Source organism: Macaca nemestrina, chromosome 10, assembly GCF_043159975.1.
Source record: "Macaca nemestrina isolate mMacNem1 chromosome 10, mMacNem.hap1, whole genome shotgun sequence".
NCBI classification, from domain to species: Eukaryota; Metazoa; Chordata; class Mammalia; order Primates; family Cercopithecidae; genus Macaca; species Macaca nemestrina.
In genome coordinates this window covers 68,559,546-68,581,817 of record NC_092134.1, presented here as the reverse complement: position 1 = coordinate 68,581,817, position 22,272 = coordinate 68,559,546, and the positions used below count along the sequence as shown (strand labels likewise).

The window sequence follows — 22,272 nt, the reverse complement described above, 5'->3', positions numbered from 1 at the left end:
CACCACCACCACTGGTCCATAAGGAGTTCTGCTGGGCCACCACCAATGTTTGCTTAAAGCCCAAGGGCTCTTCCATCAGCTTATGGTGAATGCCTCCAGGCCCGGGATTCACCCTTCAGGGCAGTGGGCCCCCCCTGCCCCAGAGCAGGTCCAGAAATGCTATCCAAGAGCCTGGGCCTGGACTCAGACCCCAAGAGCCTGCTTGTTGCTCTACCCCACTGTGGCTGAGCTGGTATCTAGGGTGCAAGACAAAGTCCCCTTTACTTTTCCCTCTGCTTTTCTCAAACAGAATGAGTTTTTCACCATAGCCACCACAGCTGGGAATATCTGGGTCTCCCCTGAAACCAGCATGTCTCAGAGCTCAGGGCCCATGGCATACTCCCTGGATATGGCTGGTTGTTATTCAGGATCCAAGGACTCTTTAGTCAGCAGGTGATGAATCCTGCAAGTGTTGAGTCCTTCCCTTTAAGGCAATGGGTTCTCTTTTGGCCCAGGGTGTGGCTAGAAATGTCATCTGGGAGCTAGGGCCTGGAATAGGGGCCTCATGACTCTGCCTGGTACCCTATCCTGCTGTGTCTGAGCTGCTATCCAAGATACAAGACAAAGTCCTCTTTACTCTTTATTCTCCTCTCCTTAAGCCGAAGGAAGGAGTCACTTTCATTGCTATGAGCTGCACTGCCTGGCATTGGGGGAGGGATGGCGCAAGTCCTCCCATAGCCACACCAGCTTGTGTCTCCCTAGGTCATGTGCCACCCTAGTTCACTGGCTCTAAGCCCAGCCTAGCACTAGGAGTTGCCTAGGAATTGCAGTCCTTGTGTCCCAGACTGCTGTTCAAGTTTACCTAGGATCCCAGAGCACTTTGGCCTGCGATGGCAAGGCTTGCTGAGGAAATCGAGTTCAACAGCTGAGATGGGCAATTCCCTGCTGGCTAGGTCTGGTTCAAATGCTCCCTCTGAGTGTGAATGCTGGCTGAGCCCAGCACAACTTTGCTCTCCACTGTGACAGAGCAGCACTGAGTTCAGTGTAAAGTCCTCCAGTCACTGCACTCTCTCATCCCCAAGTGCACATACTCTTTCTCCATGTCTTATGGCCACTGCCAGGGGGATTGGGGAGGGGTGGTGTCCATGATTCAAGACTGTCTCTCCTCCCCTCCTCAGTGCCTCTTTCCACGATATGGAGTTCAAATCAGATATTGTGATTATTCACCTAATTTTTGGTTCTTGTTATGGTGCTTCTCTGTGTACAGACAGTTGTTAAAATTTGGTGTTGCAGCAGGGGGCATGAATGGTGTAGGCTTCCATCTGCCGTCTTGCCTGCCCCTCCATTTCCATCAAACTTATTAATTCATTAAGCAAATATTTATTGAGAATCCATGGTTAGTTTTCTGCCTTTTCTTTTTCAATCAATGTTGAATCAAACCCAACTTGTAGATGATGGCTGTGTTTCTAGATTCCCTCTGCTCTAATACGGAATGAATCTTTTACCATAGCCACTACAGCTGAGAATATGCTGGGTCTCCCCTGAAGCCAGCGTGTCTCAGAGCTCAGGGCCCATGGCATATTCCCTGGATATTGCTGGTTGTTACTCAGGGTCTTTAGTCAGCAGGTGATGAATCCTACCAGTGCTGGGTCCTTCCCTTTAAGGCAGCGGGTTCCATTTTGGCCCAGGGTGTGGCTAGAAATGTCATCTGGGAGTTAGGGCCTGGAATAGGGGCCCAGCATTTTGCTACCAGAGTAATGATCCATGCTTACTGCTTTGATCATTTCCTTGCTCTACACTAAGTCCTTCAGCACTTCCTTATTACTAACTACAGTAAATAAAATGCTTCAGCCTGATTTTCTATGCTCTGTACTAACTTCTCCAAATATTTATCGAGCACCTCTAAATGTCAGGTAATGTGCCAGGTGCAGGGACACAGAAGAAAGCATGGGCTATGTCTTCGGGAGCCTATAGTCTCCTAGAGCACAGTGTGGGGAGTGCACCGAGGGAGGTTTGCAGAGGGGCTGAGGGCTGAAGAAGAGAGAAGACCTCATCTTCTAGCCTAGGGGGCAGGGATGGAGTGAGTTGGAGGAGAGGAAGTTAGGAAAGCCTTTCTTGAGGGAATTCATGTCTGGTTTTACCTTTACAGAAGAATAGGAGTTGACTAGGCTGTGCGTGTGTGTGTGTGTGTGTGTGTGTGTGTGTGTGTGTGTGTGTAGGGGTGCACATATATGCAAGGGTGGTTGTGTGTGTGTGTGTTTGTGTGTGTGTGTTGAAGGCTCTTGTGCAGAGTGGAGAGTCAGTTCGTGTTTGAGAGAGAAGCATGTGTGAAGGACTGTTGATAACATACTACATAAGTGTGAGGGGGACTGTCAGAAGGCTGGAATTCAGGGACTGGCTCATGGAAGACCACAATGCCTGGTAAGGCGCTTGGACCTGATGTTTCAGGTCAGTGATTGAGAGATTGTACTTGCTGGAGTTCTAGGGCTTCTGTGGACCCTTTGGAAAGGGGAATAGAAGAGCTGTGGACCTGAAAGATTTTAAGGAGAGGAGGAAAATGTTTGAGTTTTGTTTTAAGTCAACTCCACGGGCAGCTCTGTGAAGGATGGATTTCAAAGGGACAAGTATGACAGCAGGAAGGCCTGTGAGGAGGCAGTGAAGAGTGGAAACAGACTGGAACAGAAACAGCACTTACAAGGTGAAATTGACTGGACTTGGCCATGGAAAAGGGATACAGGGGTGAAAGAAAAAGTAATGGGAGAGAGAGGGCAACCCATAATCTTCTGGCTTAGAAGGAAGAGGGCAAGTTTCTGAGGGGAGGAGGATGGGCTTGTTTTCAGATAGGTTGCTTTAGAGGTGTACTTGGACTGCCCCGTCTCTGACCTATCCAAAGGTGTTCCTGCTATTTCACAGACTCTATGGCACTGGCCATAGCTCTCTTCCCACCCAGGCCTCTGTAGGCCATTGCTCATTCCTGTGACAGGGCTTGTGGTCCCTCTGATGCTGCATCTGTGAAAATCCTATTTGCCCACCTGGATCCTGGATGCCGCATGCCACTCAATCTCTTCTCTCTCCCACTCCCACGGCCTCTGTTATCTCGGAACTCATGGATGATGGCTCTTCTGTACTCCTCCAGTACTGAATATTCTTGTTTTTTTTTTTTCAAACATGGTCTCACTTTGTCACACAGACTAGAGTGCAGTGGCATGAGCATGACTCACTGTAGTCTTGACTTCCTGGGCTCAAGCGATTCTCCCACCTCAGCCCCCCAAGTAACTGGGTCTACAGGCATGTGCCACCAGGCTGGGCTAATTTTTAAATTTTTTGTAGAGATGGGATTTCACCATGTTGCCCAGGCTGGTTTTGAAGTCTTGAGCTCAAGCAGTCCTCACTCCTCAGCCCTGCAAGTAGCTGGGACTACAGGTGCATGCCACCATGCTTGGCTAATTTTTTAAAATGTATTTTAGAGATGGAGTTTTGCCATGTTTCCCAGGCTGGTCTTGAAGTCCTGGGCCTCAGGCGAGGCCTGCCTTGGCCTCCCAAAGTGTTGGGATTACAGGCATGAACTACTGCACCCGCTCTCTTTTTCAAGTATATTAATTTTTTTTTCCTGTAAGTAGCAAGTTCCTTAATGTTAGGGGCTTCAGCAACATCTAGCTTAGTGCGAAGAATACAACTGGTTACTCAGTGAATACACAGAATCATGGAACGTTAGATCTTGAGGCTGTGGTTTTCAAACTGGACTGTGTAAGAAACATCCCAGGAGTGTATGAAAATGCAGATATTTGGCCCATGGGTGGTTCTGATACAGGTGGTTTTCAGAAAACACTTAGAGAAACACTGGCTTAAAAGAAACTTAAAGATCAATTAAACTAATTCTGTCACGTTAGAGAGAGGAAACTATGAGTTGGAGTGTCAGCAACTTGTCGGTTTCTCAGGTTGTCTAGTGTCAGACCCAAGACTGCCCCCAGGTTGCCGACTCCTAGCCGAATGCTTTTCCTCACCACCCAACACACTGCTTCCACCTATTCAAAAGATGTCTTTCTAAAAGCTGAAATCCTCTTTAGAAGAATAAGGCAACATCTCATTTCACTTACAGTTTAAACGTTGCCAGAAGGAATGAGATGTGTCAGATGCCATCTTTGTCCTCTAGGAATTTCCGATCTTAGGTATTAGGAGAAGGAACCACTTCTTGACGCTGCTAAAAGCAGAAGAATCCTAGAGGGAGAATTGTAGGCTGTGGATTGATTGATGGGATTCCATTTCAGTAGCATCCCTCCTGTCGAGGAAAACATCTGCGTGAAGATGAACTAAGCCTAATTTTGTGCAACTCATGTTTTCATATTTCTTGTAAAGCATATCAATAATTACAAAATATAATGTCTTTTCAGTGCCTAAATATAAATGTCTATTTAAGTGTATGTTGGTAGTTCAGATAGTAAATAGACTTGTTAGTTTTCCTTGACATCATAGAATGTTCAGGAGAGAAATGGTGAATGTCATTTCAAGCCATTCTCTTTCCTATATTCATTTTTTTTAATTTAGTGCTGTCAGCAAACCCGAAGTAGCACCAGATGAAAAATGTGGGCTGAATGTAAGGTCTTTATTTTTGAGCTGAAGAGATGACAGCATTCTCCCCTTTCAGTCTTTTCCCTTTCTTTCAGTTCTAAGTGCCATACTGAAAATCATATGCTGGGTTTTCCCCCATGTAGATCACTGTTTTCTTATTAGCAATGGTCATTTTCATGTTTGTTTGGTTTTTTTAAATTGATAGGGTTAAAGAAACTGGAGGAATGCTGATTAAATAATGTACCTGGATATCAGTAGGATTTTTGACAATGCCTGTTGTAAATTCCTTGAGGGCAGTGTGGAGAAAAGTTAGTTAAGATGCTATTATTAGGGTTTGTAGGTGCTTAGGAAGACTAACTCAAAGTGTTTGTGACTGATTTCCTGTTGTCTGGTGGGAGATCTCATGTACTGAGAGGCAGGACTTTCCTTTGCACCCACTCTGTTCACTTTTTTCCGTCAGTGATGGGGTGGAAATTACAAGGGTATGGATGCTTGTTCAATACAAGGATCATGTTTGATTAATTAAATTGAAATCGTCTGTCCTGCAAAACTGCGTGTGCCCGTAACTGAAAGTGCTTAAGCTGTGCCTTTGTGACCATCTGTTGGAGATGCTCTGGAAGGGACTCCTGCTTGGGAGGGAGGTGGAACTAATATATTTGAATTCCTTTCTAACCCTGTGATTCTATTACTGTACCATATTTTGGCTCTAAGATGATTAGTCAAATCTCTTTCTTGGAATCTGTTGTAAATTTCCGACTTACCAAGGTGGAAGCCTAAAGGTTTCGGAGACCCTGAATGCTATGTCAGTGTGCCAGGGATGCTTATGCTCCTGGGATAAAATGCCTTCAGACGTGAGACCTTCAAGTGAGTGAGTGAATATTTGGGAAGAACTACTATAGACAACTTTGTTTCAGGGATACTGATTTCTTCTTTGAAGGACTAACTAAAAGTCAATGACAGAGAAAGGAAGACCTGAAGTGGAGGATGAAAGTGCAGTGGAGCTAGTTTTCTTTTTGGTCAGGTGTCTTTAGCTGAGTGGCCCCTGAGGGATCTTGCTCAGAGCCTAGACCATCAGCCCCGGCGCAGGGCAGGGTGCAGTAGGGGGCGGATGTACTTCCCTGTTCCTCTTATGAACTTCCTTCACAAGGCTGGATGAGGGAATTTACTGATAGCTTGTTACAAACTGGCAAAATGAAACACAGGTGAACCTTTAGCTCTTCATCCTACTTATTGTCTTTAAGATATCTTATTTCACTTGTAAGGAATTTTGAAATTCTTAGCATCAAAAATCTCATCTTTTAAAGTTGAATCCAAAGGACATGGGTTTCTTAAATGTCTGAACACATTTCTAAACTGTAAGAGAGGAAAAAAAAGTTACATGAATGAGAGTTGATTCTTGGCCCAACTGTGGGATCGCAGTTGGTGTGTGATGGTCAGATAGTTAGGGCAGTGCAGCTCCTACCCAGTCCCTAGGGAAGGTGCTGTGCTCTGGATCGGCTGCTGAGGAGAGGATTTCACATCTCTTGCGTTCCCTCAAAAGGGTATGTGGAGCTAAGACATGATCGTAAGAGCAAGCGGGTAAGAATTCTGCAGTGGCAGCGAGGTAGCTGTTGGATACCTTTGTGGGATCAAAGAACATGAGAGTGCTTCTGACTACATTATTAATAAAATTATATGAAGTATTTTGGGCATACAGATGTATTAAGAATAGTACAATAATATCTACATACCCCCCATCCAATTTAAGAAATAAAAATTAACAACTACAGGAAAACACCCTCATATACTTCTCCCTGATCTTATCCCCGTCTCCTCTCAGAGGTAACCATGATCCTGAGTTTCACACCCTTTATTTTTTAAATGAGGAAAAGGAGGCCCAGAGAGGTGGGGAACTGGTTTAATTTCACACTTAAGGCTAGTGAGAGCCACAAGATGCCTTCTGCTTCTTTTCTTGGGGCACGGTTTATTGTTAGTAAACCTGTACTCCTCAGCCTTTGGGGTATAATCAAGTCTGGAGTGTCTGTGATAAGACAGCTTAGAGATTATGTTTGCAGTCCTTATAAGCTTGTAGCTTTGCACAGTAAGCATGGAGAATTGAAGAGAAGGAATTTCAGCCAACACCTATTTGTTTGGAATCTTGGGCTGGTACAGTAAAGTATAAAGGGATACTATGACATCTGGGGACAGTAAGATGTACAGGTTGTTAGAATAAAATTGCAGGGGACTGTCACAGTGGTGGCACTGAGCTATAAAATGAAAAAGCATCACAATCAAACCCCTTTCACAGCCTGCCTTTTGCTACATGCCAAATTAGACATCTTCTGAGCCTTCATAAAAACAGTCCTGCTAAAATAAAAAATACCATTTTAAAATATTTTCCTAGGAAAACATTACCAGGCTATTTCTTTAGCTTCCTAGGAGAAATGAACATGTGATTAATATATATTTTCTGGTGAATAAGTACCAGGATTGAAGAAACATGTTTGGAGCTATTAAATTTTAATAAAAATAAGAAAGCGAACAATATTACTTTTCTGTTGCTGATAGAATGATACATAATTTTGAAATTCTGGTGGAAGCATGGGTGCTTTTCCGCATTTTTATTTATAGAGTTTTAACAGCCTAAGGTTTACACCTTGTCACTTTTTTCTTGTCTTTTTTTTTTTTTCTTTCAAATAACACCTAGGAATTTTCACCTAGAACTCATCCACAGACATTTAAAAAGGTAGTATCTTTGGAGAAAACTTGTAGTTGATCGCAAGATCATCCACTAGACTTAATTTTATCCAGAAGGCTGACCTGACATTAAATGTCTAAAAATCATCTAACAGAGCTGTTAAAAGTAAGCACTACGTAGGAAGAACATTTTTGAGTATTTGATACAGAAGACATAGGGAGCTGTGGATTTCTGCATTAATCCATTTATCGAACAACAGGAGGAAATCAGACTGCCCGTGATTGCCCACCCTTATTTACCAGTTGAATACCCAGCTGCAGCTGGGTTGATTTGAGAGCTCACTGGGTCGGGTTTAATCATCTTCTTTTGTCTGTCTTGAAAGCAGATGTTGAAGTGTAATCTCTCCACCTGCTGTGTAAGGAGCAGTATCTGCCTCTTCACACTCGACTTCATAAAACTTTAATGTCTTTCCAGGATTGATAAGAGTTGGTGAAGGCTACTGTTTCAGACTTGGCATTTTTGCTTTTGTTTTTCAGACTGTTTATTCCATGGCTCCGTTCCCTTTCCCACAATTGGCAGAGTTAAGGGAAAAATACACCTACAACATTACACCGTTTCCAGCCACAGTTAAACCCACCTCAGTTTCTGGGTAAGATTTTTTAATTCCTCATTGTTTTCATGATGGAAGACTTAATATCTTAATTTGTTATTGTAAATTAATATTTATGAAGCCCCAGAGATATGTTAAAGTAATTTGATGCTTAGAATCTGAATGTCCCTTTCCAAATGGTTTTGATTTAAACTCAAGAGAGATTTTTAAAAGTGTACTTTCCAGAGAAATTTGGAACATAAACTGAAGAGATGTTTAGCAACCCCAAAACTTACCTAATGATATCAAGTATTAAAAATCTCAATAGTTAAAATAGTGTGGAACCTGTATACAAGTACACAGATGAGCTGATTTAAAAACTGTGAAGACCAAAAATTGACAGTTGATAAGGAGTTTATCATATGAAAAATAAGCATATTGAATCAAGGGTGAAAAGTTACACTATTTAGTAAATGATGATGGGCTAATGGGAACTAATTTGGAAAGAAAATGAGAGTCAGACCTCATACTAGATGCCAGGATAAATTCCATATGGATGAATGTATTAAATAGAAACAATGAAATAATAAAATTAGCATAAGAAAATGTGGAAGAATTCCTTTAATTCTTTGGAATTGGGAAGGCCTTAATAACTGACTCTAAATAAAAAAAAAATAAGTACTTTAAATATAATTTTCTAGATGACCCAAATGGAACAAAACCAAACCTCTATAAGTAGACTCAAAAATATCTGTGGAAGGATATTTTTAACTTACTATACAAAATAGGGACAGATATTGCTAATATATAAAATTCCTAGAAATTGATAAGAAAATGGCCACCCAAGCTGGGTGTGGTGTCTCAGCACTTTGGGAAGCTGAAGCAGGAGGATCACTCAAGGCCAAGAATTCGAGACCAGCCTGGGCAACATAGCAAGACTCTGTCTCTACAAAAATTACAAAAATTAGCTGGGTGTAGTAGTGTATACCTCTAGTCCTAGCTACTTGGGAGGCTGAGGCAGGAGGATTGCTTGCGCCGGGGAGTTTGTAATAACATATTATTGGAAACCACTCAAGTGTATACCATTAGCAGCCTAGTTCCACACTATGGGGTGTGTACATCCAGTAGAACTGTAAGAATGCATAAGGAAGCTCTGTGTATGAATATGGAAAGGTTTGTTTTCTTTGTTTTTTCTAAACCTCGCTTTGTCACCCAGGCTAGAGTGCAGTGGTACAGTCATGGCATACTGTGCAGCCTTAACTTTCAGGCTCAAGTGATTTTCCCATATCAGTCTCCTAAATAACTGGGACCACAGGCACGTACCTCCATGCCTGGATAATTTTTAAATTTCCTGCAGAGACAGCGTCTCGCTGTGTTACCCAGTCTGGTCTTGAACTCTTGGGCTCACGCAGTCCTCCTGCCTTAGCCTCCCAAAGTGCTGAGATTACAGGTGTGAGCCACTGTGCCCAGCCCGCAAAGATTTCTTATATGAATAAAGGCATGATGCAGAAGAGTATATATAGTATGCTAATAGTTATCCAAAAAGAAGAGAAAAATAAAAGCATGTAGTCATATTTGCTTATGTGTGCTCAGAGAAACTGAAGAATATGTAAGAACAAGTAACGATGATCACCTGTGGGAGTTAGATGGGAGAGTCTCACAAGTGACCATGGTTACTAGTTTCAATGGGCAGAAGTTGGACAGAGATGGGAAGGAAACTTTTTATAAGTCATGTAATTATATATAATTCTTTTTTTTTTGAGACAGAGTCTTGCTCTGTCGCCCAGGCTGGGGTGCAGTGGCCAGATCTCAGCTCACTGCAAGCTCTGCCTCCCGGGTTTAGACCATTCTCCTGCCTCAGCCTCCCGAGTAGCTGGGACTACAGGCGCCCGCCACCTCGCCCGGCTAGTTTTTTGTATTTTTTAGTAGAGACAGGGTTTCACCGTGTTAGCCAGGATGGTCTCGATCTCCTGACCTCGTGATCCGCCCGTCTCGGCCTCCCAAAGTGCTGGGATTACAGGCTTGAGCCACCGCACCCAGCCTTTTTTTTTTTTTTTTTTTTGAGACAGAGCCTTGCTCTGTCGTTGCCCAGGCTGGAATGCAGTGGTGTGATCTCAGCTCACTGCAACCTCCGCCTCCCGGGTTCAAGCGATTCTCTAGCCTCAGCCTCTCAAGTAGCTGGAATTACAGGTGCACGGCACCACACCAGGCTAATTTCTATATATTTTTAGTAGAGATCGGGTTTTACTATGTTAATTATATGTACTTCTATGTTAATTATATATATGGCATTTAAACCATGTAACTGTATTATGTTTTGAAATACCTCTGGTTTTCTTTGTATATTTCTTTTTTGTCTTTTATGTTTTTCAAGACGACATAGTAAGGCCAGAGACAGTGATGAAGAGAATGACCCAGACGATGAGGATGCTGTCGTTAATGCAGTGGGGTGTCTTGGACCTTTTAGTGGGTTCCTGGCTCCTGAACTGCAGAAGTACCAAAAACAAATTAAAGGTAAAGAGGTGGCTCTTGATTTAGATTATCAAGATGTATTGGTTTACTACAATAAGAGTAACATTGTGTCCTGCAGATGCCTCAGTAATTTTCTGAACTGGTTACAACTATTAAAAGTCTTTATTAGGCTAGGCATGGTGGGTCATGCCTGTAAGCCCAGCACTTTAGGAGGCTGAGACAGGATGATCATTTGAAGCCAGGTGTTCAAGACTAGCCTAAGCAACATAGGGAGACCCTGTCTCTACCAAAACACAACAACAACAACAACAACAACAACATTAAAAAGTCGTTACTAGGCTGGGTGTGGTGGCTCACGCTTGTAATCCCAGCACTTTGGGAGGCTGAGGCAGGTGGATCATGAGGTCAGGAGTTCGAGAGCAGCCTGGCCAATATGGTGAAACCCGGTCTCTACTAAAAATGCAAAAATTAGCTGGGTGTGGTGGTGTGTGCCTGTAGTCTCAGCTACTCAGGAGGCTGAGGCAGGAGAACTGCTTGAACCCGGGAGGTGGACGTTGCAGTGAGCTGAGATCATGCCACTGCACTCCAGCCTGGGCAACAGAGCGAGACTCCATCTTAAATAAAAATTGTTACTAAAAGCATCTTCTCTGTTACTTTATCTTTTTATTATGTAATAGTTTCTCTCTGTATTATGTGTTACATGCATAATACACATTTCTTTTTCTCTATGGTGACTTTTGCTCCTGTTCATTGGATTCAACTTTGTATGCCCAGTTCCTTAGCACAGAGCCTGGCATATAGTAGATGCTTAATATACTCCATCTGAGTTTAATTTATTCCATACTGGCTTCTCTTACAATAGGATTACCCTTTAAATCAGAACATTATGGTGACCTCTACTTGAAATTTCTTGAGTGACAAGAAACTCATTATTTTACAAGACACTTTGCTAGATTCTTCCCCTTAGTCCATGGTTTCTAGTTACAAAGAGGTAACTTTCACCTACCCATTCTACTAATAGTTCTTCTCGTTGCTTTTTTTTTTCTATTTGAAGCCATCACTGTTTATTAACTGACCAGATTACAAAAATAATCATGGTAGACCCCTTAGTTCATCCGTCTAATAAGCCTGTAGCTCTTCTCTTCCGTATTGCCAGCATTTCTACCTTCCACAAAATAGGAGGTTTTTTTCTTCATTGCACCTTGTGGAGAGGATAATTTAAGGGTCACAGGAAGTTACTGGCTTTTTTGAAGCCTTTCCAACAGTGTAGATCTCATGAATCAGATCCTCCATGCAGACGATGTCATATTTACCAAGAGATTGAGCAAAGTGTTATCTGTCATGGCAATTTGCTTCTTATCAATTTTGCTATAAAACTTTAGGTTTGGGTACGCCCATGCAATGTATGGTTCTCCAATCCTCACCATGTTAATTGAAGCCTTGCTGAGCTTAACGAAGGTTCCATTGAAGATCTGATGAAGACAAAGAAACTCCAACACCTTTCAGACCTTTGGGCTCACACCACTGATACCTCTGATCCTTAGGGAAAGTGACAGTTTGGGTTCTGTAAGAACATAGAAGTTGCCAGCTTTTCTTGCCCTCCTAGCCATTTGAACCTCAGTTCTGTCCATCTGCCTGTATTCCTTGTGGCTATGTTTAGCTTTTTCATAGATAAGCTTCCTCCTTGCCTTTTGAAGCATCTTTTCAGCAAAATTCTTTCTCAGGTGCTTGATCTTCAGCTCTGGCAAAATTCCTTTGCTTTTTCTTAAGCATTTCTGGCACAGCAGGCACCTTCTTTTTCTTCTCTTCGACACCATCCGTGGTTCCAGCTGGAAAAGAGGATTCTTCCCTTTGGGAAAAAACAGAACAAGAGTGCTTACTCCCTCTTCTACCTGACATCTCTTCAAATCTTTGAGGACAGCTATCATGTCCTCCAAAGCTTTCTCAAAGGCCCAAGTTCAGTATTTCTTTGAGCATGTCTCTTAAGTTATGACTTCTGGACCTCCTAATATTCTATTAATTTACCTCTAGATATCCTGTAATTTGGTAATGTTCCTCTTAAAATGTAGTGCTCTGAATCACATGCCATGTTTTATTTTATTTTATTTTTTTCTATGCAGAATAGACTTCTGTGGTCTGGACATTATCAATGGTATGCACTGTTTTAAAGTTTGTGGTTCTCTACGTCCTTTCTTGTCTTGGGTGGCAGCTTTTCTTTTAGGATATTTATTCTACCTCTTCTAGTTTGAAGACCATTCTCCTTGTTCAAAGAGGTTAGAAATATGCTGAAAGAGGACAGAAACAGAATAGATGTCAGGCACCTCTGTGTTATCTTTGTCATCTGCCAACTTTATACCACCTTCTTGAAGTCATGGGGCTATCTTCTCATTTTTTCGGTTCTTGTTTGGAAGGTAAGAGCAGTGGCAGCAACTGCTGCTATTTCTAACTTTCGGTTGTGATCTTTTGGAGTATTTCCTGCAAGCCTCAGCTTGTTTTGAGTTTTAACCTTTTTAATGGCTGGGCTCATGCTGTTTTGTGAGTATGTCCTTGGTATGTGCTCTCCTCTCATCCTTTTAAATGGCTTTTAAAAATCGGAACCCAACAAGAGTCTTCTTGATTTCTGCAATGCCTTCTACCCCCTTTCTTATTGCTTGAGTTTCAGCTTTTGATTTCTAGCCATAGGATCAATATGTATTTTAATGGTAAAGTTTTTGAATCTGGGTTTCTGTAGCCTGGGTCTATGTTTCATTTTTTTCTCTGTTTTTCTTTCTGTGCATTTTTGTGCTCTAGGATGACATGATTACTTTCTCCTAAATTTCATCATTAGTCTTTCTTGTTGATTTTGCTCTGATTAGCAGTTTCTCTTTTAATTTCCTTCTCCTTACAGAAATGATTACAGTTAAAAAAATGAAGTAAATTTCTGAGATGTTTAGCCTTTGTCTGAATAACACTGTCAGCAGATGTTAGGATAGTTGGAATCTCTCCGTCTTTTTTTACTCTGGCTCCCATGTCAGTTTTACAAATTGTGCTGGAGAAACTTGCTCTCTCCCACTTTGGCCTGTGCAGTCTGTGGGTTACTCCCACCCAGTATTGTTTCTCTTTCTTGGAGGTCATCTCAATTTTATTTAAGAGACAAATCTACTAGTTGTAGCTATCACAGGAGCAGACACCACATCAGACATAACAACAGAGTGGACAGGAAATGTTTGTTAAATGAACAAAGCATTCATTTTAGTGATACAGTGGTCTGAAGTATTGATAATGTTATAAATTGTGTTACTATTTTTAATGTAAGAAGAATGCACTTTTAATGACTGTCTAAACTCTACAAACCATCAATCCTGTATAAATCCTCATGCAGTTGTGTGGAAATCTGTACAATGATTTTAGAAATTAGGAGTTATATCTTTCTAAGGGAATCTTAGAAAATGGCAGTGATTTTTATCTGGAAGCAGTTGATGTTATGTCTATATAGCTAACAAACTGGTAACAAAATCAAACACTGAACCCACATAGCTCATGTCAGACCCACAGTTAGGTTAATAAGAAAATACAGAAATATTTTCAGGAGCACATCAAAATAGGCACTAGACAAACTCTAGTATGCATTTTTTTCTTGTGGTTTAGAAGTTAATGGAGGTTAAGATACTGCACTGGGTTGTAGTGTAATCAATTTCCGTTTACTCCTGTTCCCCTCTGCCGACCATCTCCTTATGTCTCATCCTTCGAGTGCAGAGCCAAATGAGGAGCAGAGTCTGAGATCTAATAACATTGCAGAGCTGAGTCCAGGAGCAATCAATTCCTGTCGAAGTGAATACCACGCAGCTTTTAACAGTATGATGATGGAACGCATGACCACAGATATCAATGCACTGAAGCGGCAGTACTCTCGAATTAAAAAGAAGCAACAGCAGCAGGTGCATCAGGTGTACATCAGGGCAGGTAATGCGATTCTTCATCTGAATCAATTTCAACTCTATCTCAACTTGTGAAATGAAGAACAAATAATCCTAGTAAGGCCTTGGAATTACTAACTGTAGCTCAGTATCTGTCAACACAGCTGGCTTGAGATAATAGCATATTTAGCAACTCATTTTAAATTTTATTTTATCAGGCTCTAAAGAAGAAAAAGACTGCAGGTTCTTTTTAGGCCCCAAGGACCAGGCAGTTGATGGTATTAAACACGTCTCTACTATGTGTGCTGTGGAGAAGGGTTTACAAATGATTGAAGTGTTGCAAAGCCATGCAGTCCTTGGACTTGAGAAATTTTGGAGCTTTTGCCCCATAAATTTTATGCATCTGAGTATAGAATTTAGCTATCTGCACACTAGTAAATTAAGCTATATACTAGTCATTTAGGTGATATTATAACAGATGTTGTGATCAGAGAAAATGGAAAAAAAAAACATTAAGAAGCCTGTGCTTTGCTGACGGCAAGTATCTTGGGAGTATACTAAAAAGAATACAATTATAATGCAATTGGAAATGCTCTTTTCCAAGGATTGCCAAGCTTTTTTCTTTTCATTTCCAAAAATCCCAGTGAACAATCTGCTTTATTGTTTAATATATGCTGATTTGGGAGTTGTTTATTCTTGCTTGAAGTGAATATCCTAATGAAAATGATGCTTGTCCAGAATTAACCAAAATATAAATTTGATGTGTTTTTAAAGTGGCATGTGAGCATGTGACTGATCTTGCACAAAAACTGAATTTACCTTCCATTTATCAGAGAAGAATAGTTGACTTCTTGACGATTCTCACTTTATCCTGAATCATTAAGAAACCAGTCACAAAATAAATGAACAATTTCACTTTAAGTTTCAAAAACATTGGCACATACATTTCCTCATTTTGTCCTTAAAACAAATCAATGAGGAAGGCAAGGACAGATAGTCTCATCTTCTTCCAAATGGTGTGGAAATGGTGATTCAGGAAGGCTTAGCAATTGTCCAGGGTTATATAGCTGTAGTGAGTGGTCAGGCCAGGGAAGGCTTAGCAATTGTCCAGGGTTATATAGCTGTAGTGAGTGGTCAGGCCAGGGAAGGCTTAGCAATTGTCCAGGGTTATATAGCTATAGTGAGTGGTCATGCCAGGGCTAGAACACAGGTGTTCTGATTCTTTGTACAGTCCCTTTTTAACTACACTGTACAAGTCTTTGGGTGTGATGGTAAACAATTGCTCAGGGTGCTAAATTGACCCAGTGGCTTGTATTCTCATCATGGATCAGCAAACTGTGATCTGTAGGCCAAATCCTGCTCACTACCTGTTTTTGTAAGTACAGTTTTTTGTTTGTTTGTTTGTTTGTTTGTTTTGAGATGGAGTCTTACTCTGTCATTCAGGCTGGAGTGCAGTGGTACAATCTCAGCTCACTGTAACCTCCACTTCCCAGGTTCAAGCAATTCTTGTGCCTCAGCCTCCCAAGTAGCTGGGATTACAGGATGCACCACCACGCCCGGCTAATTTTTGTATTTTTAGTAGAGACAGGGTTTCACCATGTTGGCCAGGCTGGTCTTGAACTTCTGACCTCAGGTGATCTGCCCACCTTGGCCTCCCAAAGTGCGGGGATTACAGGAGTGGGCCACCGCACCCAGCCTGTAAATACAGTTTTATTGGAACACAGGCATGCCCTTTTTTTTTTACAGGTTGTCTAAGGCTCCTTTCACACTACAGTGGCTAAAATATTTACAGTCTGGTCCTTTACAGGAAAAGTTTGCTGACCCTTTCTCTAGATCATGGTTGATGTGGTTATCTTTAAGGGAGAGATTGCCGCTCAAAGGCAAAGCTCTAGAGCATTGGTTCTTGAAATTTAGTGTGCATAGAGATCATTTGGGGATCTGCTAAAATATAGACTCTGTTTCAGTGGGTTTGGAATAGAGCTGAAATTATATGTTTCTAACAAGCCCGTAGGCACTGCTGGTGCTGCTGCTTGGGGACTGTATTAGTCTGTTTTCACACTGCAAAGAGACATACTTGAGACTAGGCAATTTATAAGAGGCTTAATGGACTTACAGTTTCACATGGCTGGGGCAGCCTCACAATCATGGTGGAAGGTAAGGAGGAACAAGTCACATCTTACGTGGATGGCAGCAGGCAAAGAGAACTTGTGCAGGGAAACTCCCATTTTTGAAATCATCAGATCTTGTGAGACTTAGTCACTATCACGAGAACAGCATGGGAAAATCCACCTCCATGATTCAGTTATCTCTTACTGGGTCCCTCCTACAACACGTGGGAATTATGGGAGCTACAAGATGAGATTTGGGTGCAGACACAGCCAAACCATATCAGGGACCATGGTTTGAGCAGCATGGTTTTAGATGAGATGGTATACGATAGGATTAGCAGCACAGGGGGAGAGACTGAACTTGAACTGGAGGCAAAAAGACCTTAGCTTCTGAGACTTAATGGAAGGTGGTGAGCATGGCGGTTGAGGTATCAGCTTCCGAGGTTAGGGAGGATGGGAAATAGAGGCCTTTCAGACTTGATAGCTTTTGTTTTCATGGAGAAATTGGGGGAGAGTTGTTTGGTGGGAATAAGGTGGGGGTTGGGAGTACATGAGAGGTTAAAGAAAGTAATGAAGATTTAGTTAGGTCATTGAAAGGAGTGAGACAGGGAAATGAAAAGATTGTTTGGCATTGAGGACCCAGTGAAATGAGAGGTCATGAATTTGAAGGGCTCAGTTTCAGAAAAGAGAATGTGGATTATGGATCCCAGGTTGGGGCTTTACTAGCAATGTGTGACAAAGAGACAGGGATGCCTATGAGGCAGTGATCTAAGCGGTCGGCCATGCATCTGGCAGGGTAGAGGTGTCAGTGAGCCGAAGACACATGAGGGGTTATGAGGAGCCTGAGGAATAAGGAGCCGGAAGTCTCTGTGGTTCCTTACCACATATAGTTAGACTGGGAGCCTGAGAGCTGGAAGAGCCAAAGTGAGGAGTATTAGAATTAAATATTTTCACATAAGGTGGAGCTGGGTGATAAGGTTTAGGATGGAACTGGGGAGGCTGAGGAACTATGAGAATGTAATGGAGGGCCAATCACAGTGACAGTCAAATAATTGGTGAGGTGGCAGCAATGTGGTGAAGAGGAGACAGTTATCAACATTTTCAGTTGATACTGGGGTATGACCGGTGGTAAATGACAACAGTAGAGAAGGGTGGAAGTTAGTTCAGCCAGATGACATGGACATCAAGGAGGAAGGAAACTCACACACACAGGGAGAGGCCTTCTCCCTACAACTTCTCTCTGCAGCTGCCATCCTGGGACCATGTGTGTTGAATGCTGCATTGGAAATAGGAGCCTGGTCATCGCCACAGGAGGTCAACGATAATGCCATTGACAGTGCCTTCTAGGAGAACAAAGCTTTTTTGTTTGTTTGTTTTGAGAAGGAGTCTTGCTGTATTACCCGGCTGGAATGCAGTAGCGCAATGTTGGCTCACTGCAACCTTCACCTCCCAGGTTCAAGCAGTCTACTGCCTCAGCCTCCCAAGCAGCTGGGCCTACAGGTGCGCACCACCGCACCTGGCTAATTTTTGTATTTTTAGTAGGGACAGGGTTTCATCATGTTGGCCAGGCTGGTCTCGAACTCCTGGCCTAAAGTGATCCTCCTGCCTTGGCCTCCCAAAGTGCTGGGAATTACAGGCATGAACCACGGCACCTAGCTGAAGTCAAAGCTTTTGGCGCTTTTCAGTTTTCAATTGGCTTTCAAAGTCCATTGAGGACACAGGAGTGGTTTCTCATCTCTAGGGCTAGATGCTGGATAGCTGTGATTTCACTGCATTCTCATTACCTTTTTATCACTTCTGTCACTCTGCTGGATCTCACTTCATAATATGCAGTGTGTTCTTTTCCTACCTCTCAGAGGCTGACAGATGATAATCCATATGGTCATAGTGTTTGTTGTGTTATTTTTTTAAATCTGCAAAGATTTTTCTAGGTACAGTACCTCTGAAGTTGCTACTCAGAGACAAGAGCTCTCTGTAAAAAAAACATTAGGGGGTCCAGGCCCTAATTAGGAATGAGGAGTCAGATGTTCCTTTTTGTATCATCACCCTATGGTCCCTTCTTCTTTAAAGAAGAGAGCATTGGTATTCCAGGCTCTTGGGTTGAATTCGGTTTCTGCTGTCTTCAGTCACATGCCTCTGCCCCTCCCTGCGGAATACATGGGAAGGGATGTGGTGGGCCAGGCTGGGAGGACCTCCGTGTGATTTCTGTTCCATGATGGATGTGTTTCTCTGTGGTGCACTTCATACTACCTTTCAACATTTCTTTCAGACAAAGGGCCAGTGACCAGCATTCTCCCGTCTCAGGTAAACAGTTCTCCAGTTATAAACCACCTTCTTTTAGGAAAGAAGATGAAAATGACTAACAGAGCTGCCAAGAATGCTGTCATCCACATTCCTGGTCACACAGGAGGGAAAATGTCTCCTGTCCCCTACGAAGACCTTAAGACAAAGCTCAACTCCCCGTGGCGAACTCACATCCGAGTCCACAAAAAGAACATGCCAAGGACCAAGAGTCATCCGGGCTGTGGGGACACCATAGGGCTGATAGACGAGCAGAACGAGGCCAGCAAGACCAACGGGCTGGGGGCGGCAGAGGCGTTCCCCTCTAGTTGTACAGCGACAGTTGGAAGAGAAGGCAGCAGCCCCGAAGGCAGTACCGGGAGGACGATCGAGGGGCAGTCTCCAGAGCCGGTGTTTGGAGATGCTGATGTGGATGTGTCTGCGGTTCAGGTGAAGTTGGGGGCCCTGGAACTGAACCAGAGGGATGCTGCAGCTGAAACTGAGCCCGAGGTGCACCCACCCTGCCAGCGGCACTGCCCAGAGCCGCCGAGTGCACCTGAAGAAAACAAAGCCACCAGCAAACCTCCCCAAGGCAGCAACTCAAAAACCCCCATCTTCAGCCCTTTCCCCAGCGTCAAGCCCCTGCGGAAATCTGCTACTGCCAGGAACTTGGGATTATATGGCCCTACAGAAAGAACGCCGACTGTGCACTTTCCTCAAATGAGCAGGAGCTTCAGCAAACCCGGTGTTGGAAACAGTGGCACTAAGAAACGATGATGTCTCCCCGAAACTTTGTATCTGGACTCACCTTTTCACAGTAGTGTAAGGGTTGCAGCTGAATGGCTCTAAAAGAGTTTTATTTGTCCAGTGAAAATGAGTAGGTTCAGGGATGAGCAACAGCCCATAAAAAATGGGAACTGGAAGTTTTATAATAGGAGTTAGAAACAGGGCTGTTTTCCCATCTACTTGCTAACTGATGAAGTGGATTCTTGTGGCAAAATAAATATTGTGGTTTTATAGTGTGAATTTTTCCCAATTTTTCATTGTGAGCTATTTAAAAAAGACTATATATCTAGACTGTTAACTCTTATCCATCCTTCTGGGGGCCTTCAGAGTCCCTGTGACAGTGCCCCCAAACCTTCTAGTTCTCTGGGTATTACTAATATTCAAGCATGCACATACCAGCTTGCTAGGACAGAAACTGTAAAAAGAAAGTAAGTTTCTTCGTTACAAAAAACTTCCTGATCTTCCTTTTCATGGTTTACGGAGGGGATTGTGTCCTGTGAGATTTCCTACAGTATGAGTCTCAATTTTTTCTTAAAATTCTTATGCTAAATCATAGGAGAAAAATCTAGATAGCCTTTCTTTAACTGTCTATTTCTACCTGCAAAATGAAGAAAACCTTTCATCTCTTGAAATTTCGGTCGATAACCCAGCTGAAGATCTTATGCACAGGACACACTTGGCATATGCTTTAAGCAGTTGCTCCGGACAGCTTGCTCGCGCCACTGAGCTTTTCCTGAGGTTTGTGTTCTCCTCCTGAGGAGAGCTTTCATCCTCAGTGGTACGGATGACTTGATGGGCTCCACACAGAGCCTGGCCTGCATCCCCTACCACACAGCTCACTCACCCACCAGCTCTCGACTGCAGACGCACAAGGCCTCTGTTCAGAAGCCAGAACATAGCACCTGTGACTCTGTTACTTGAATTTTGTGCTTTTTGATTGGAGTCCTTTGTTGAGTACTTTGTTACTTGAACACTGCCTTTCTCTGGAGAAGGCCCCAGTGCTTTCTAGCTCCCTCTCACTCCTGCCCTTTCTAGCTCTCTCTCACCCAGCGGGTCAGGGATAGCACCTCTTGTCTCCACTATGCAGATGGGAATTCTGAGCCACACAGAGGTGAACTAGCACTTCAGTTACTCAAGGTCAGTACTCCCGGTATTCCAAGTGACTTAGCCACATTTCCTTCAGTGCAATAGGCAGGTTTAATGCTCTTTGTACACAGAGGCATTGGCTATATAGCTTGTAAAAACCAAGACTGGGAAGCCATTCACTAAAATCCCTCCTGACTCAAAGGACCTGTCTCCAGATGGTACAGAGTCCCTTGATGGCGTTTTACAAAACCAGCTCTGACTTCCTTATCCTGAACAGGGAGTTTATTTTAAGAATGCTTCATGCACCTGTTATTTGGCTGAGCAACAGGCTCACTCCTCAATCCCTCTGCCCGCCGTCATTAGAGGAATAGACTCAGCCTTCATGTCTGTCTCTGGAAGACTACTGGCAATACTTTCAGGAATATTGTTGATGCAGCCAATATTGATTTGAGCAAATGGATTGTTAATTCTGAAACGAAAACTGTAATTGTAGAGCAGGCTTTTACTATGAGAGGTACTAATTTTTATAATAGAGAATGTGGTTGTGTGGGCTTTTTTTTGAACAGAAAACACACAGTGACCTATACCGTGAGAAAAGCTATTTTATCCTCTTCGTGGTATTTTTACCCCCAAAGGAACTGAAGATGGAAAATATGACTAATAAGTTATTACAGTTTTGGTCTTGAATTCTGTGCCATCTGAAGTTAGCATCCAGCTTCTTAAAAAGCAGCCACGCCCACAGCCTGTTTTTTGGGAAGGGTGTAGGTGGAGAGATGGGCTTATTTTGCATACCACCCTCAGGGCCCAGAGACCCACTGCATTTTCCAAAGTTAAGCAAATGACACCATTTTCTTCCATCAGCTAAACTTTACAGATAAGAATGATTCCACCTCATATCCGTTTCTTTGCCCCTTCCCAAATGAGTCAGAATAGTCATGTTCCCCTTGAGGGATGTCTGACTTGAATGGAGAATTGTTCTTTCCTCTCTTGAATCAGCTCACTAGCTCCCTGATGGTCTGGGTTCAAGGAGTTGGTTAATGAGGTAGAGGCCACTTATTCAAGTCCTTGGGATTGCACCATTGCTGTCCACAAACAGTATCAACAACACATGCTGTGCCCTGTGAACACTCTCCTCTCACCTGTTTCCAGGGTTGGTCTTCCTGAGAAGGGGATGGAGGAGATAACACACAGTTTGGGATAAGTATCTGTTGAATGAATGAATAACTGAATGGATAATAATAGTCCTCTGAGACAAAAATGGCCTTGTCAGAATTTTGAAAATCCAGCAGATTCCTGTTAAAGCTCTCTGTGTACCAATAACATGCATGCATTGTACCAAGTAATCACAATGTGAATTGGTCAATTAATGAGCCTTGCCTACTTTAGAAAATAAAGAAACCTGCAGTAGCCTCTACCACACAGCATGTACAAAGACCAGTATGGACTTGCTCTCTTCCCTATGTATTGGACACTGTATGCAAACACCAGAAGTACTTAACAAGTAGTGGTTTCTTGATTTTTAGATATGTCTGTAGCCTCTTAGCACTTTTGCCGGGAATCAACTCATTTTGATGCCTCTGCACCTCAGTTCCTCTTACAAAAGCCTCCAGATGATCTAAATCTAGTTAGCAATGTCAGCCTATGGACTGCAACGGTTTGGGACATTGTATTCCTTTGTTTGTCTCTTGTTCTGAAGGATTGTATTGATCACAAAGTTATATGCATAAAGATTCTCATTGTTGTAACTGTTGTGCCATTGTCTGAGTGCATGCATGGAACACTGTTGTGACCGTCCCTTCTCCCTTCTTCCTTCACCCCCAACCCCAGACC

General features: G+C 42.8%; 1 protein-coding gene across 5 annotated transcripts in view; it reads left to right on the top strand.

Moving 5' to 3' along the window:
* LOC105473454 (TBC1 domain family member 30) overlaps positions 1-22,187 on the top strand; it is a 112,534-nt gene extending 90,347 nt beyond the window's left edge. For 3 of the 5 annotated variants that reach the window (XM_011727276.3, XM_011727278.3, XM_071071501.1), the window contains 4 exons: positions 7,762-7,874; positions 10,189-10,328; positions 14,022-14,228; positions 18,560-22,187. In XM_011727276.3, coding sequence (XP_011725578.2) covers positions 7,762-7,874; positions 10,189-10,328; positions 14,022-14,228; positions 18,560-19,347 — 1,248 coding nt within the window. In that variant the 3' untranslated portion in view covers positions 19,348-22,187. The remainder of the gene's footprint in view (positions 1-7,761; positions 7,875-10,188; positions 10,329-14,021; positions 14,229-18,559) is intronic. The other 2 variants (XM_024790212.2, XM_024790211.2) reach the window with 2 other exon arrangements.
* The last annotated feature ends 85 nt before the right edge of the window (positions 22,188-22,272 follow it).